The 13,752-nt window shown below is 42.0% G+C and overlaps 1 protein-coding gene across 6 annotated transcripts in view; it reads right to left on the bottom strand.

Moving 5' to 3' along the window:
- The window catches only part of KCNIP1 (potassium voltage-gated channel interacting protein 1), a 379,245-nt gene that overhangs the window by 15,736 nt on the left and 349,757 nt on the right, over window positions 1-13,752 (bottom strand). For 5 of the 6 annotated variants that reach the window (XM_054168340.1, XM_054168341.1, XM_054168342.1 and 2 more), the window contains exon 2: window positions 493-617. In XM_054168340.1, coding sequence (XP_054024315.1) covers window positions 493-617 — 125 coding nt within the window. Of the gene's footprint in view, window positions 1-492; window positions 618-9,019; window positions 9,053-13,752 lie in introns of all 6 variants that reach the window. The other variant, XM_054168339.1, reaches the window with a different exon arrangement.

The raw sequence follows: 13,752 nt of genomic DNA, 5'->3' as shown, positions 1-13,752 counted from the left end.
TTCCAGCCTTATTTCTTACTTATGCAGACCTTATAGTCCTAACATGCTCTAATAACATCCCACTAAGAGCATGATTTCTCCAGAAAGAGAAAGGGTAAAACCCCCAACATCCTGAGCAGCTCATATTTGTACTGCTCATATTTGAGCATGTGGATGTGACAGCAAGAGTTAAATAAGTAACCACAAAAACGTTTTCAAGTTATCCTGAAGTACTGGCACAGTGGAGGAAACAGCAGTGTGCTTGCTGACATTTGGGGACCAACTTTAACAAGAATATTATGTGCTGAATATTCATCCAAACCTAGTTTTGGGCGGATTATGGTGTCATAAATATTAGATAGATAGGCAGATTGTGCTCATTTGGCTGTGGTAGGGGAGATCTAGCACAACACTACTAATGTTTAGCAGGGGAATCATACAAAATGCAGCTGAGCAGTGGAGGCTGGTGGAGACATACACACTAGGCTCTGTTCAATGCAGTATTGTTCTTACATTTTTAAATCCTCTGTAAAGCACTTGAAGTTCTCTTTTAGTGAAATTGGTTTGTGCTTCAAGCTGTTCCAGCCCTTCGGGTCTATGGCACACTGTAGTCATTTCTAATTCATCTTCAATTTTATCTGAAAGAGAAGACAGGGAAATATTTATTTTGGTTGCTACCTTTCCTCTATTAACATGATGGATAGGACAGAATGGACTTCAAGAGCAACAAAGAAAAAAAAATCATCAACAGTGCTGAGCTGTATAAGTGTTTTCAGCCTCTTCAAAGCAAAAGAAAAGCTGTACCAGTAAAGCAATAGCTCATGTTTCTTCCTGGGCTGCCAATTAGGTCCCCATTCACAAAGCTGAAACTGGTGGGTGAGAACAGAAGGGTAGGCAGCAGACATGTTGCTCCAAAAAGCAACACCAGATCTTTCTTATCTAAATATTGAAACAATGTGGAAGAATAGGCCTTTCAAAGGCCCAGCTTTACAGAAAGCTGTACAAGTAAAAGCAGACATGTTTAAGCACATTAGACAGTAGCATTATGCCAAGGGTAAACAGTGAGGGAAACTCTTCTGTGTGTGCTAACCAAAAAACCTGCTACAGAGACACTAAAAGTCACTGCAACCCTAGAAGAAAATTTAAGTGGTGTCTGCAGCTGTGAGCCTGGAATAATTCCAGCCTGCATTTGGATGAACATTTTTGGGGAAACAAATAAAGGAAAAATACTTATGTGCTTATTATTCAAGAGAACCTTAACCCACAAAGAAGAAAAGCTCTTGAGACATATCACATCCTGTATTACTGTGATCTCACCTCTTTACTGCTGCATGCTTTTACCTGTCAAGCCCATTTCCCCTGCAGTGCAGGTAATGCCTGACTATATACACATGCTTAGGTATATATCAGTCTCAGAGTCTCTGAACTCCAAGGACTAGATGCAGGCTTCAGCTGACAAGAAGATCTCATCTACATCCCAAAATTGCCAGGCACAAAAGCTAACTCTCTCTGTGTTATCAAACCCACACAATTTATGCCCCATGAAAGTGTTTTTGGTTATTTGGTTCAAGTATAATATAGCTGAATTCCTGCTGAAAAACAAGGATTTCATGAGAAATGTGCAAGGAAATGCAATCACTTCAAGTCAGGGGAAGGCATGAATTCAAAGCAGACAGGCTCAGTGAAAGAACAGAACAGATTAAAGATATCTAGTTAATTAAGGTAAATTAATTCTATACACATATATGAAACTGCTAAGGGAAGACACACATCAATGAGTGACAATGGTTAATTAACATTGGTTCATTGGTACACTATTAAGAAATCATTTTGAAATGGTGGTGAATTCAGCCATCCTCCTAATCCTCACTTGGGGGGCATGAGCAGAGACAATCCACGCCTAAATGCTGCGCTCAAGGTCCCTGACACAGCAAGGGAATAAAGGTAAGAGAGTTATCATAGCATGGAGCAGGAGAAGAGTATCACAGCTGTTCATGATGAAGAAAAAAACAAGTTGCACACTGGCAAGTGGCCAGAAGACCAAAGGAGACACCTCCTCCACACAAAGGGACATGAAATCTAGAATTGATGGCTCCTGTTTGAAGAAAGAAGATGGGAAAAGATGCCTGCTACAGGAAAAAGAAAAGATAATGTGCAATAAGGGGGGGAAAGCCAATTTCTTTGAAAGAGAACACATCACAACATAAAGAAACACAGAAGGAGCTGTAGGGAGAGAAAAAAAGTGGGGAAGAAATTCCTTAAAATGAGGGAAGGGGAAACAGTGGTCAAAAAATGAAGAGGCAATCCATTTAGAAGGGAGAATTGTCACTAATCCATACATAGTATAGGAAATACCTTTTTGTTTGCCTTTGGTTAACTGTAAGCTAACTAAAACCCTTTACAAAATGCACACAACCCCAGGCATTTCTCTGCTGTCCCCCAATGGAGTAGGCAGTTTCCACAGACCTTTGCAGGCATTTGGGTTTTCCCAAGGAGCCAGGTATTCTGTGCTGTGCACTACACAGGCAAGTTAGGCTCTGAGCCTTTCTCTGCTCTGTAAGCAGTTAATCATGCCCAGTTTTTCATTGACATTTCCTGTGGATTGAGTCACTCTGAACTTCCTCAGGAGTTCAGTCAGTGTAAAATAGAAGTGCTCCATACTGGGAATCAAGTTGTTGCATCTTCTAGCATAAATCAACAGAGGGAGGAAAAGAAATCTGTGTAACCTCATGTAAGTGGTGAGGCTAAGGAGGGAAGCCAGCCTGCTGGATTAATCTCATACTTGGTTTTATTTATGCTCCTATGATGGGGAGGTTCGTGAGGTTTCTACAGAGGCAGGAAAGGTCTAGCTGGGAAAAATCACAGTTTGCAGAAGGATTTTGACAGGAGTAATATTTTTTGGTGAGTATTTTCTTTGCCATATATATTCCCATCATCTTCTAAAAGAACCAGTTTCCCCAAACATTCACTGGAATTTGTTGTAGCATTCCAAAAAGCAAATAATTAAAGAAAAGATCTCAGCCATGGAAGGCTTCCTCTAGAGCTCCAAGACATCTTGCCTTCCCCCTCCCCCCCCCCCCCCTTTTTTCCCCCCCTCCCCTCTTTTTCCTTTTATTTTAAATCTATAGAATTTACAGGTCAAATCCTGTTCCTTGGTGTCTGATCTAGCTGTCATTTATATTGGCATACTCCACACTAGGATCTTGCAATTATTTGTTCAAAATATTCTGGAATAAAATATTACTTGGTGAATTTAATAATGATATATTGTCTTTTGGCAATACTGGCCTCATTCAGGGAATCATTATTTCAAGAGGCTGCAATTCATCTTCAGCTTGTCCTGCAAGAACAGGTTTTCTTTCCAACAATCAGTTCGTGAGCTTTGTTCCCATGGGGCAGATATTTCTGTGTTAAAAATAAACCAGATTATTGTTGTGGATTTGATTCTATTTCCCATGCTGAGAAATGTGGCTCTTTTCTTTAGAGCAAACTGCAGAAAGGAGATCATGAAAAATCCATCCCTTTCAAAACAATGCTCTATTTTTCCCTTTCATTCTCTATTCCAGAACCAGCATCAGTCTCTGTCTCTAAAGAGGAGCTGGTGCTTCCCTGTGGGTTAATCCTTTCATCTGCTTCTTTTCCTTTCCCAAGAGAAATGTGTTGAAACTTAGCAAAAAAAACCCACCCAAACAAACAAACACAAACACAAACTTGTGAAGCTTTAGATCTGGCCAAAGGTGCACTCAAAATGACACCAGACCAACAACTTTCCAGTAAACACACTCTAAAAATGGTGCCAATTGCTGCTTCAGTGGAACATGCAACAAAGCAGTCCTGGGCATTTCTTGCAGCCTTACTGCTAAAAATAAATACGGCAGAGACATATTAGGTTATTTTATCTATCACTTGCCAACAAAGAGCTGTTTTTCATGAAACACTGAGACAGGATATCTATTTTAAAACACAAAACTTACTCTAGGAATAGCTGCTTCATATTAAGAGGTCTCTCAGATCAAACACCCCCTCCCTTATGTTCATCAAACAGCTACATTTAAACTTTCCTCAGCTGTCTGCCCATATTCACAGATTCCCTTTAACCTCTGCTCATCCTTTCTCTCTTCTCTGCTAAAATCCAGTGGGGCACAGCTCAGACCTCAGAACAGGGGACACCTGGAGCATAAGGAAACAAGCTGCTCTTCTGTGCACCTTGATTGTTTCCAATGCAGTTGTTTCCTTTCAGCTTTTTCTCTCAAGTCAGCTCCTTTAAACCTTTTTCCTCCATTCGCTGATTCTCCATAAGTTAACCACAAGTAACTTCAGTGGTAAAAAGGGAGATGGGTCTCTTCCTCACCTGCCCTTGCTTTTTGTCATGGAGATTGTATTTCCTCTTATTTACATTTTCATTATCACCCGGGCTCAGTCCCTCCCAGCTCTTCAGGGATGTCACTGTATGAAATATGAGCTCCTGCATTTGTAACAACTGCAGTTTTATTAAACCAAAGCTCACTTCACAGTGGCGAATGCAAGCAGAGGCACACACAGACAGCTCCACAGGCAAACGTACAGCTCTATTAGGGAAGCAGGATGTTAAGGTATTTTATCTAATATCATGTTCCTCCTCAGTTTGCCTTGCTTACAGCTTGCTGAACATCCCAACAGATTTGTGGGAAACAAGGATGCCACTGGTTTAAAGTTAATTTTCTTCTCTTTCAATTTGCAATACACTGTGAGTAGAGTTAGGGCTTGACTGCAGACACTGCAAGGGGTCTCAGCTCAGGTGACACGTTGACCAGCCACTGCTGCTTGCAGCATTGCTCACCCCCTGCCCTGCTCAGTGGAGACACTTAACTGTGATGTCTGGGTAGCATACAGCTTGTGAGAGCTTAAACCTTAGAAAACAGATCCAAATTTACGATCCTGCATCACAAAGCATGCCTCTGTTTTTGGTTGTTGCTGGATTGTCTGTGCTTACTCATGAGGTGGACTCAGTAACTAAAGCAGGAGCTTTCTCTGCCTGTGGGTACTGATAACTGATTTTACTTACTTATTTTTGGTAGCTCCAGCACTTGCTGCAATCATCCCTAGATTAATCCTGTTCACACCAGCCAGTTGCAGCGAGTTGTGTCCTAGACTGAAGGTGACCTGCACTGTTCAGCTGGCGCAGGACATGCTTTTCTGGCAAAGTTTTTAAAACTGGAGGAAGGGCAAGGAGTGGTTGCTGATTCAGAATTTGTCTCTGGCCACGCTTTTATGGCTGATTTAATATGAGGTCTAGGGTTGGTGGAAGCACCTGTCATCATCTTACACAAAAGTAAGTCTAGGCTATGACAATGACTTCATTTTGCAGTTTTTGGGCAAAACACCATCTCTACTTGCTTAGCATGTAGGATAGGCACGTTCTGTGCATCAGACAAAATAAATAGTGGCTTCACTTTACAAAGACAAATCATCCTGACAGACTTGCCAGTACATGCATATTTTATGGATTGTTGCTAATGAAAGATATTGTATTTAATTTCTCTGCTGCTTGTTCAAGAGCAAAGAATAAATTTTCATTAGAGCAGATCAATATTTTAACTGAACATACTTTGGAAATTACTTAATGAGGCTTGGTTTATACACCCTTCTGTATCTAATTTCACCTTTTCTTATCTGTAGAATTTGAAGTTTTCCAGACCTGGACTGCCTGCAAATGGCTCTGTGTTTCACTGCTGTAAACTTTGCTGAACAGAATTTGCATTTCTCCAAGTGTTAAACTGGTGTAATTTAAGGCTATTCATGTTAAGAGCTGTCTTGTACGTCTACATGCCTGTGGACAAAATTGTTTCATCACCGAGGAAGAGAGATTTTCCACCACAGCTGACTACTGCTTTCCATCACAGAACCAGGCAGATGGACTCAGCCCTTCCCTTTCCCATTGTAAAGGCCAGAAATCTCTTGATTTGGAGGGAAAACCACCTGCTCCAACATTTCAGTTTTCCAGATCTTTCTGTTCCGTTGGACACAGGCACATCTGTCTGCCATGCTATGGAAAACACTCTTTCCTTGTCAACATACACATCTAAGACACCTACAAGAAGTGTCCAAACCCAATTTCTAAATGTGCAGAGACCCAGTCAGTCACCAGTAGCACAGGACAGGTGATGTGCTGCTGTCAGCACAGGAGTCAAGTCCTAAACTATTGACAGCACATCTTCTACTATTCTCTTTGGTGAGCTATTTCCATACATTCCTCACATCCAGCAATCCTTTCCTCACAAGTGGAACAGATTACATTGACCACAGACCATGCCAGAGGGATTGTGGAGTTTCCTTCTCTAGAGATCTTCAAAACGCACCTGGACTCATTCCTGTGTGACCTGTCCTCAGTGATCCTGCTTTGCAGGGGAAGTTGGACTCAATGACCTCTGGAGGTCCCTTCCAACCCCGAGCATTCTGTGAAACAATTGTGTGCTATTTTCAGCTGCTTTCTGGGCTCTGCTGTTGAACAGCCATTGGGCTCATATGTATTCATAGGATCACAGGATGCTAGAGGTTGGAAGGGACCTCTGGTGATCTTTGAGTCCAACTGCCCTGCCAGAGAGGGACCATATAATCTAGCGCAGGTTGCACAGGAACTCATTCAGATAGGTCTTGATTAGCCTGCTCCTCCTTCCTCTTGCTGGCAGCTGCCTCTGCACAAAGAAGCACCTTGCACAAAAGCACAGAGTTTGTTTTGCTGGGCCAAAGTCCCTTGTGAAACACAAGGACCATCAAACACCTTTTCCACAGCAGCCACCTAAAACACTGGAAGCATTTCTAGCCCTCCATCCTACGTGCCTGGCAAGCAAGCAACAGCAGTGTTTCAATGACATCATTAGGGCTGGCCAAGGGCAACCCAAGGCCTCAACCACAGTTTAAGGGGAGGGTGTAAATGATGGTTTAATAAAAATGCAAATGGCTCTATCCATTGCTTCCAATGTCTGCAAGGTGAAACTGTAATGCCAGGCTCCATGGCTAATGGGAGAATTGTGAAAACATGTTGCTTATATTAAATTCACTTTTTGTTAAAGAAAGAAGTCAAGATGTGAAATGCAGCTAATGTGCCCTGTGTTAATTGTAAAACTGACAGGCATTAGATGAAATGGGTAATCTTACAAATACAGCAGAAGGGGATTAAATTATGTGCAAGAATTATTAGACTGCATCTTATTTTTATTAAAAAAACATTAGCTATATTTTAGGATCAGGGACCTGAAGAAAACAAAAAAATTAACTCTGGTTTATCCATGACATCTTTGAAATTAATCTCCAGAGAGAACACTTGCTTGGGCAGGTCTCACAGGAAATAGATCCTGCCTCTGGGAAACCAATTGCAAATACTTGAAAATTTCATGAAGAAAAATAACTCAGGGCCTGAGTCCATAAACACTCATTAAGGCAGAAAGCTAAGGGGAAGGGAATGAGACAACAGTTGCATTGCTGATGCAGACCCTACATGCTGGTGTAAGAGGGAGCTGTAGGAAATCCTGCTTTTGTGAAGTCCTTTGAGGTCTGTGGCTCCAGATCCCTGGGGCAGAAGCAGCTCCCAAGTACAGCTCCACTAGTGGGGACTGTCAAAATGTTCTTGTGCAGTTTCAGGTGCTTCCACCAGGAGAAAAATTCAAGTTTTAGCCTTTAAGCCACCCCATATGGCAAATACCTGCAGACCAAAAGGTCTAGGATGGCACACTGACAGCTGAGCTACCACTTAAAAGCACAGCTATGCTCATCCATGAATCCTAAAAAAACCCCTAAAGTAAAATCTGCTCATGGAAAACATCAATAGAATAACACTAAGATATGTACTGATCTATCAAATATTAAACACATATAATTAAAGTGGAGCAGTCCTTTATTAATAAATTATTATTATTAATAATATTATTTTGCCTGGCTGAGGAAACTGATTTTCAAACCAAAGGGATCTCTCCAGCCAATGAAGCAAACAGGAGCTTGTGATGTGTCCTTACTTGCCCCCTCCCTTTCCCTGGAGTGACTTTTTGATTCCATTTCACCACTAAATCAGCGACATCAAATTCATTACACAGTCAAGGACAGCAAGGTTGTTCTGCCTGTATGAACCTGCAAAACCACCAGCTGCAGAGAAAAACTGCATGAAAGACCAACCACTATCAATTCTTAGAGTGCTATAAACACTTCCCTATGCCTCTCTGCTCACTGAACTAGCTTCACAGCAGTATGTAGGAAGCTAGAACAAGGTTATACTCTGAAAGAAGAGGTGCAGGAATAATGAGAGACCACGGGTCCCTCCCAAAATACCTTTGTGGCACACAAGTAAGATCAGGTACAGCGATTTGAGCACGAACTACACAATGTCAGGTTTGACTGCAAGTTTCTGCAGACACTGTATGACATCTGCTCATCATCAGAAACAGCTTTGCTGTCGCCATTCCCAGGGTAGAAGGCAGCAGAGCATGCTTCCACCGCACTAAACCTCACTTGGGACAGCACTGGCTTTTCAATTTTCCTTGCACATTCCCACCTGTCTGTAACAACATTCATATGGGAAGCAACTTGTCAAAACAGGTGGAAAAGCCTGCTGGGTGTTTTACTGCAGAAAAGGTGCTTTGGGGACAAGTGCTTTTCTCCAAGCAGCTGTTCAAAGGTGAACTTGCAAAAAGCACTCACTGGAAAGGTTACAAAGTCAATTCCCCCTGATGATTTTGGGGAAATTCCCACTAACACCATCCCAAAACTTTACATGGAGAGTATCTGACCTGCTAAATGCTTGACTTAGCACATCAGGATGTGTAAAGCACTTCACACAGAAGAACTTGTAGGTTGAGTACAAGATGGGACTGCCTTCATCAGAGAGGACTTGACTGTACTCCCACTGCAGCCTCACCCAGCCCTGTAATTTTCAAGCACCTTTGATTTTGTTTGCTGTCAGCACTGAAACTGAGAATAAACTCAGCCAGGGGGAACTTGTTTCCAGCTTAAGAAAACCTTTGCTACAAAAAGTATATGACCAATAGAGTCAAACTGGTTTAAATTTTACCTCTCTGATACACGTAAAACCATCGGGCAGGGTCTAGGAAAAAGTAAGAAAAGAATTTAACAAAAAGAAAGCGACAACCATACACAGCTTTGTCTTTTCTTCAGTTTAAGGTGACACTGGATGAATTCTGTAAGTGCCATAGGATGCCCTTTCACAGAGACTGCAGGATTTTTTTTTAGGTGTATTTTACCAATTTTTTCCCCCTGAATTGCCTCTTTCCCTCAACCCAAGGGGCACAAAGGCAAGGCAGAGCTTGCTGTCCCCTGCATGACCATCAAACTCCGGGCAGTGTGTGAAGGGAAGCATGCATGCAGTCATGCACCCATGCAAGCATCCAGGCATGCAGCAAGACAGCAATGTAGCAGTCATCCTAGCAACTCTGAGAAGGTATAAGGACTTGGTGTGCAAATTTCTGAAGTCTGCTGAAGGGCAACAAGAGAGGTCCATGGCCACAGCCTTCCTCTCCACTTTTGACAGCTGTAGAAATAAAGAAGTGATTAGTAAAGGTGAAGAAGTCCCAAGTGGTCTGGAAAAGTGTTAGCTGGTGCTCTTTGCAGATACTTCACTTGCAACATGGTCATCCTCACCTTCCCTAGAAGAAAATTTCATCAGCAAATTAGGCTAAAAGTTACAAAATTAATTATTTTAAAGATTTGTATATAGCTTCTCATGATATCTCTTTCTCTTTCCTGGGGAACTGGGTACACAGTATGACCTGCAAGAGGCACAAGAGTTCTGGTCAGAATATTACTGTCTGTGGCTCCCTGTCCTTGCCTCCAACCTGAACAGCTCCTGCCCTCAGGCCACCTGTCTGCCATCTATTTCCTTCATTTCCATGCAGCGTGTGCCTCCAGCTGCCCAAACATCCAGAACACCCTCTCACCATGCCTTTGTCTCCACAGTGTCTCACCTCCTGTTGCTGCTGCTGTCCTAGATGCATTAGTGAGCCCTCCTGGTTTCATGTTCAATACTTTCCCATTAACTAAAATACATCAAACACCATGCATGTATAGAAGTGAGAATGAGTTTCCATCTGGCACATCTGAGAAGGCTTCAACACACCACATGCATCACAACAGTGCTAAACTATTTGAGAGATTAAACCTCCTTTCATTATTCTCTGAGCATTTTACTTTTGGCTTGCCCTTGACAGATGCATAGCTAGATGAAACGAAAACATCTTTGGGATTGGATGTTAACCTGGTGCAGGAATTGAAAGAATTTACTCTCCTTTAGAGTGTTTAATTCAGTATTTGGCTGCAGACAAAACTGGTAGAAGTAAACATTAGAAGATGGCTTCCCACCAGCATCAATGATATGAGAAAATGCCTGGTGCTTAGCTTTGCTAACTGGCTCAGCTGTTCTCTGCCCAAGAAAAACACTAGAAAACCAAGAAAAAACCAGCACAAGAAAACCACAGTAGAAGCTCCAGTTGGTTGCTGTTGTGCAAGTACAATGGAGACACTGAAGAGGTGAATAACAGAAGTGAATCTTGAACAACTCAAGGCAGAAATAGCATTCACCAATTAATGACTACAGGTACCACCACACTTTCTCCTATAGAACTAAAACTTCAAGAATACTTCCAAGAGAAGCTGGTTTCAGGAGCTTACAACCAACCATGGATTTAAAGGGCATACATAGCCCCCAAACACACTAGCCAGCAGTGCATACCAGGAGCTTTACTAAAAGCAAATACAAACAATTCATAACAATCTGATGACCTCCACTCTGCCACATGTAGTATAAGCATATGACATTGAACAGTCTTGATCCACCAAGACAGGTTTGCAATGAAGAGAATAAGCAGTTGCTTAAAGAGGCCCTGAATCTCAGCTGAAGCAAAGGGTGTTGAGCTATTAGCCATAAAATCACTCACTGCCAGGAAAATTCTGCTTTACTGGGTAACCTAAGGACAGCATAAAACTCCCATCCCACTTCAAGTCTAGTAAAGATGGATCTCAATTTTCATTCTAACACTAGCTGCAAACTAACTTCCCTCTGTGAGAACAAAGAAATGTAAATGCAGTCATTAGAGAAAGCATGATAATAATGTCCTGAGTTAGTGAGGGTGAAATCAATTAACAGAAAGAGCTAGAGCACACGGAGAGGTCCCACTGTAACTACTGGGCTTGAAAAGATGAAGGTGCATCAGAGATGATTAGCAGATAGCAAGAAGACAATACATGTACTGCAAAAAATAACAGAAAGTTGAGCTCTTTTTCTGTATTGGGTAACCTTGTGGGTTATCAGAAGTTTACAGTGTAGATAATACTTTCTAGCTATAAGTAATATTTTCTTTGCTTCTTTACAGAGATAGGGGAAAAAAGCCCTTAAAGAGAAAAAGGGAAAAAAAAAGCTTCTTGTAACAATAAGGTTTTCTTCACTGTATGAAAACCTGCTCAGAGCCACCTCTCAAGGGTTCAGCTGGAAATTAATTCCCTCTTAGATTATTCAAATTCTTACTAAGAGTTTTAGGTTCACAGTCTGTGTTTTTTGGCTCTATTTTGAAAGCAGCACTTCTCAATGTGCTCCAAATTCAGATGCTTATGTTTGCTTAACACAAAGAATAGTACAAATAAGTGAAACTACAGTGGTGTTGCCACTGTTTGCAAAATTCTTTCTTAAAGAGAACCAGAAGCACTTACTGTAGGCTTTATTAGTTGCCATCTTTTCCAAGAGGAGTCTTAGGATTGTACTTTTAAAATTTTTCTTCCCCCTTCAACACCCCACAGGTTATGGATTACTCTCTGGGCAAGCTAATAAAGCAGTTTCTGAGCAACTATGGATCAATGAAAAAGAAGACAAAAAAGCATAAATTCAGTTCATTGTTTCCAAGGATTGACCTTGTTCCTATTCTCAAGAAAATAAACATAGCAGAGCACTGATCTCACTGCAAACCCCACTCCTGTCACACAGCAGAGTTTGTGGGACACTGCCTGTCCCACTTTTAAGAAACCGGAGTACTAGAGTGCTGTAGGGTGTGATGGGATATTGAGCTGGCCAGAGGCACATCTGCCTCAATCTCTTGAGTATCAAGATGACATAAAAAAAAATCAGAAGGCAGGTTTTCAGACCCTGATCCAGACTGTTTAATTGAATGAATTTCAAGAAACTCAATAGAGGAGATATAAAAATGGCTTTATGCACAAATCCCTCACTGCCAAACACGCAGAGGGGGTGGGTCCTTAGCTCCAGGATTGTTTTCAGCCACTTTTGTTGTTCTCTCGGCTATAAGAGCACCAGCACAACCTCCCTGCCCTCAGGCAGAAGTAAATTTGTTTCAGAAACATACTAGAGCCAGTGGAAAAACCACTGTCCTGCAGTTATCATAGCTGTTACAGTAGGGGCAAGTCAAAGCCTGCAGCAGGATCACAGTATCACCAAGGTTGGAACAGACCTCAAAGATCATCGAGTCCAACCTTTGATCTTCTTTGCCCTTGGAAGTTTCTAGTTAGGAGAACTGAAAAATCTCTTCACGTCATGTGACCTGCTCCTTCTCAGAGTAGTTGTGGAGAGAAGAAAACTGAAGATCTCAGTACTTCCCCAGCAGCAATGATGAAGCTGCATACTTGCTGCAGTACTGAAAGCAATGAAGGTTCATCTCACCACTTGCTCCTAGGCAGAGCTGCTCCAGCTCCTATACTTCTCACAGAGAGGAACTTCTCTCTCTACAGACCTGAGCAGCACTACCTTCATGTCTGCCTAAGCTATCTCTGGTTGGTAATGTCCAGCTGGACACGGCCCCTGCCTAATGCAGAGACCTCCACACCATCCCTCCTCCCAACTTGCACAGAGTCCCTCGGTCTGAGCAGTCTATTTTCTTGTGTGTGTATACCTCAATCTTCCTCTTAAGTGATCTCATGAGCAGCACATTTCATTTCTCAGCACTGCTCCTTGCTGCCTAAAAAGTCTCATTTCCTCCCATTGTCACAATACAGCAATTTACACCACAAATAAAGCTCCGTGTTCCACCACCCACACTGGAAACCGAGAAGCATGTGCTTGGTTGTTTGTGTGCTCTGCAAGAAACACAGTACATCACTTAGCGCTGAAACAAGATATTGAAATGCCATTTGGTACCACACCAATCCCCAGCTGCAAAGAAATACAAATGGAAAATATTTACATACTATTTAAACAGTTCAATAACTCTTGTATGGTTTGTTAAACAAAAGTATTTCCTGCAAAACACACATTTTACAGGCCATGGAACCTGGCAGCACTTTCTGTTTTACTGTGGTTAATATGAAATTGTGAATACATTTAGCATTGCTTTGATTCAGCTTCAAACTTCTCTGCACAAAAGACAGCTCAAGCTGAGATGCAGTCACCACTGAGAGGAATTCTCTTGGGTGTGTTTGGTTGGGGTATTAAAGGCTCTTTCTCCCAAGCATGTACAATCTTAGTTCCACACATGAGTACATACTTTGCAGTCTCTTAGATTAGTGGTGGTTTGGACACAGATCTAGGTAGAGTCTGAAGAATTAGGAGATGCTCCTTCTCACATAAAAACCTGGACCATCTCATTAGGCACCTTTTCCTGCGAGTGGCTGAACTATGGGGGGGGATGTGCTGGGGACACAGGCACTGTATGCAAAGCAGCACACACACACTTGGCAAAGAGACTCCTCAGAGCTGCAAATCACCCACATGGTGAGGGTCAGCTCCTACCAAAGGCTTGTCATCTCAGCAGGACACAATGCACAAAGAGCACTCCTGTCCTTTTATAT

This window comes from Dryobates pubescens, chromosome 16 (genome assembly GCF_014839835.1).
Source record: "Dryobates pubescens isolate bDryPub1 chromosome 16, bDryPub1.pri, whole genome shotgun sequence".
Lineage (NCBI taxonomy): Eukaryota > Metazoa > Chordata > Aves > Piciformes > Picidae > Dryobates > Dryobates pubescens.
Note: the sequence above shows the minus strand (reverse complement) of the source record. Positions and strands in the feature narration are given on the sequence as shown.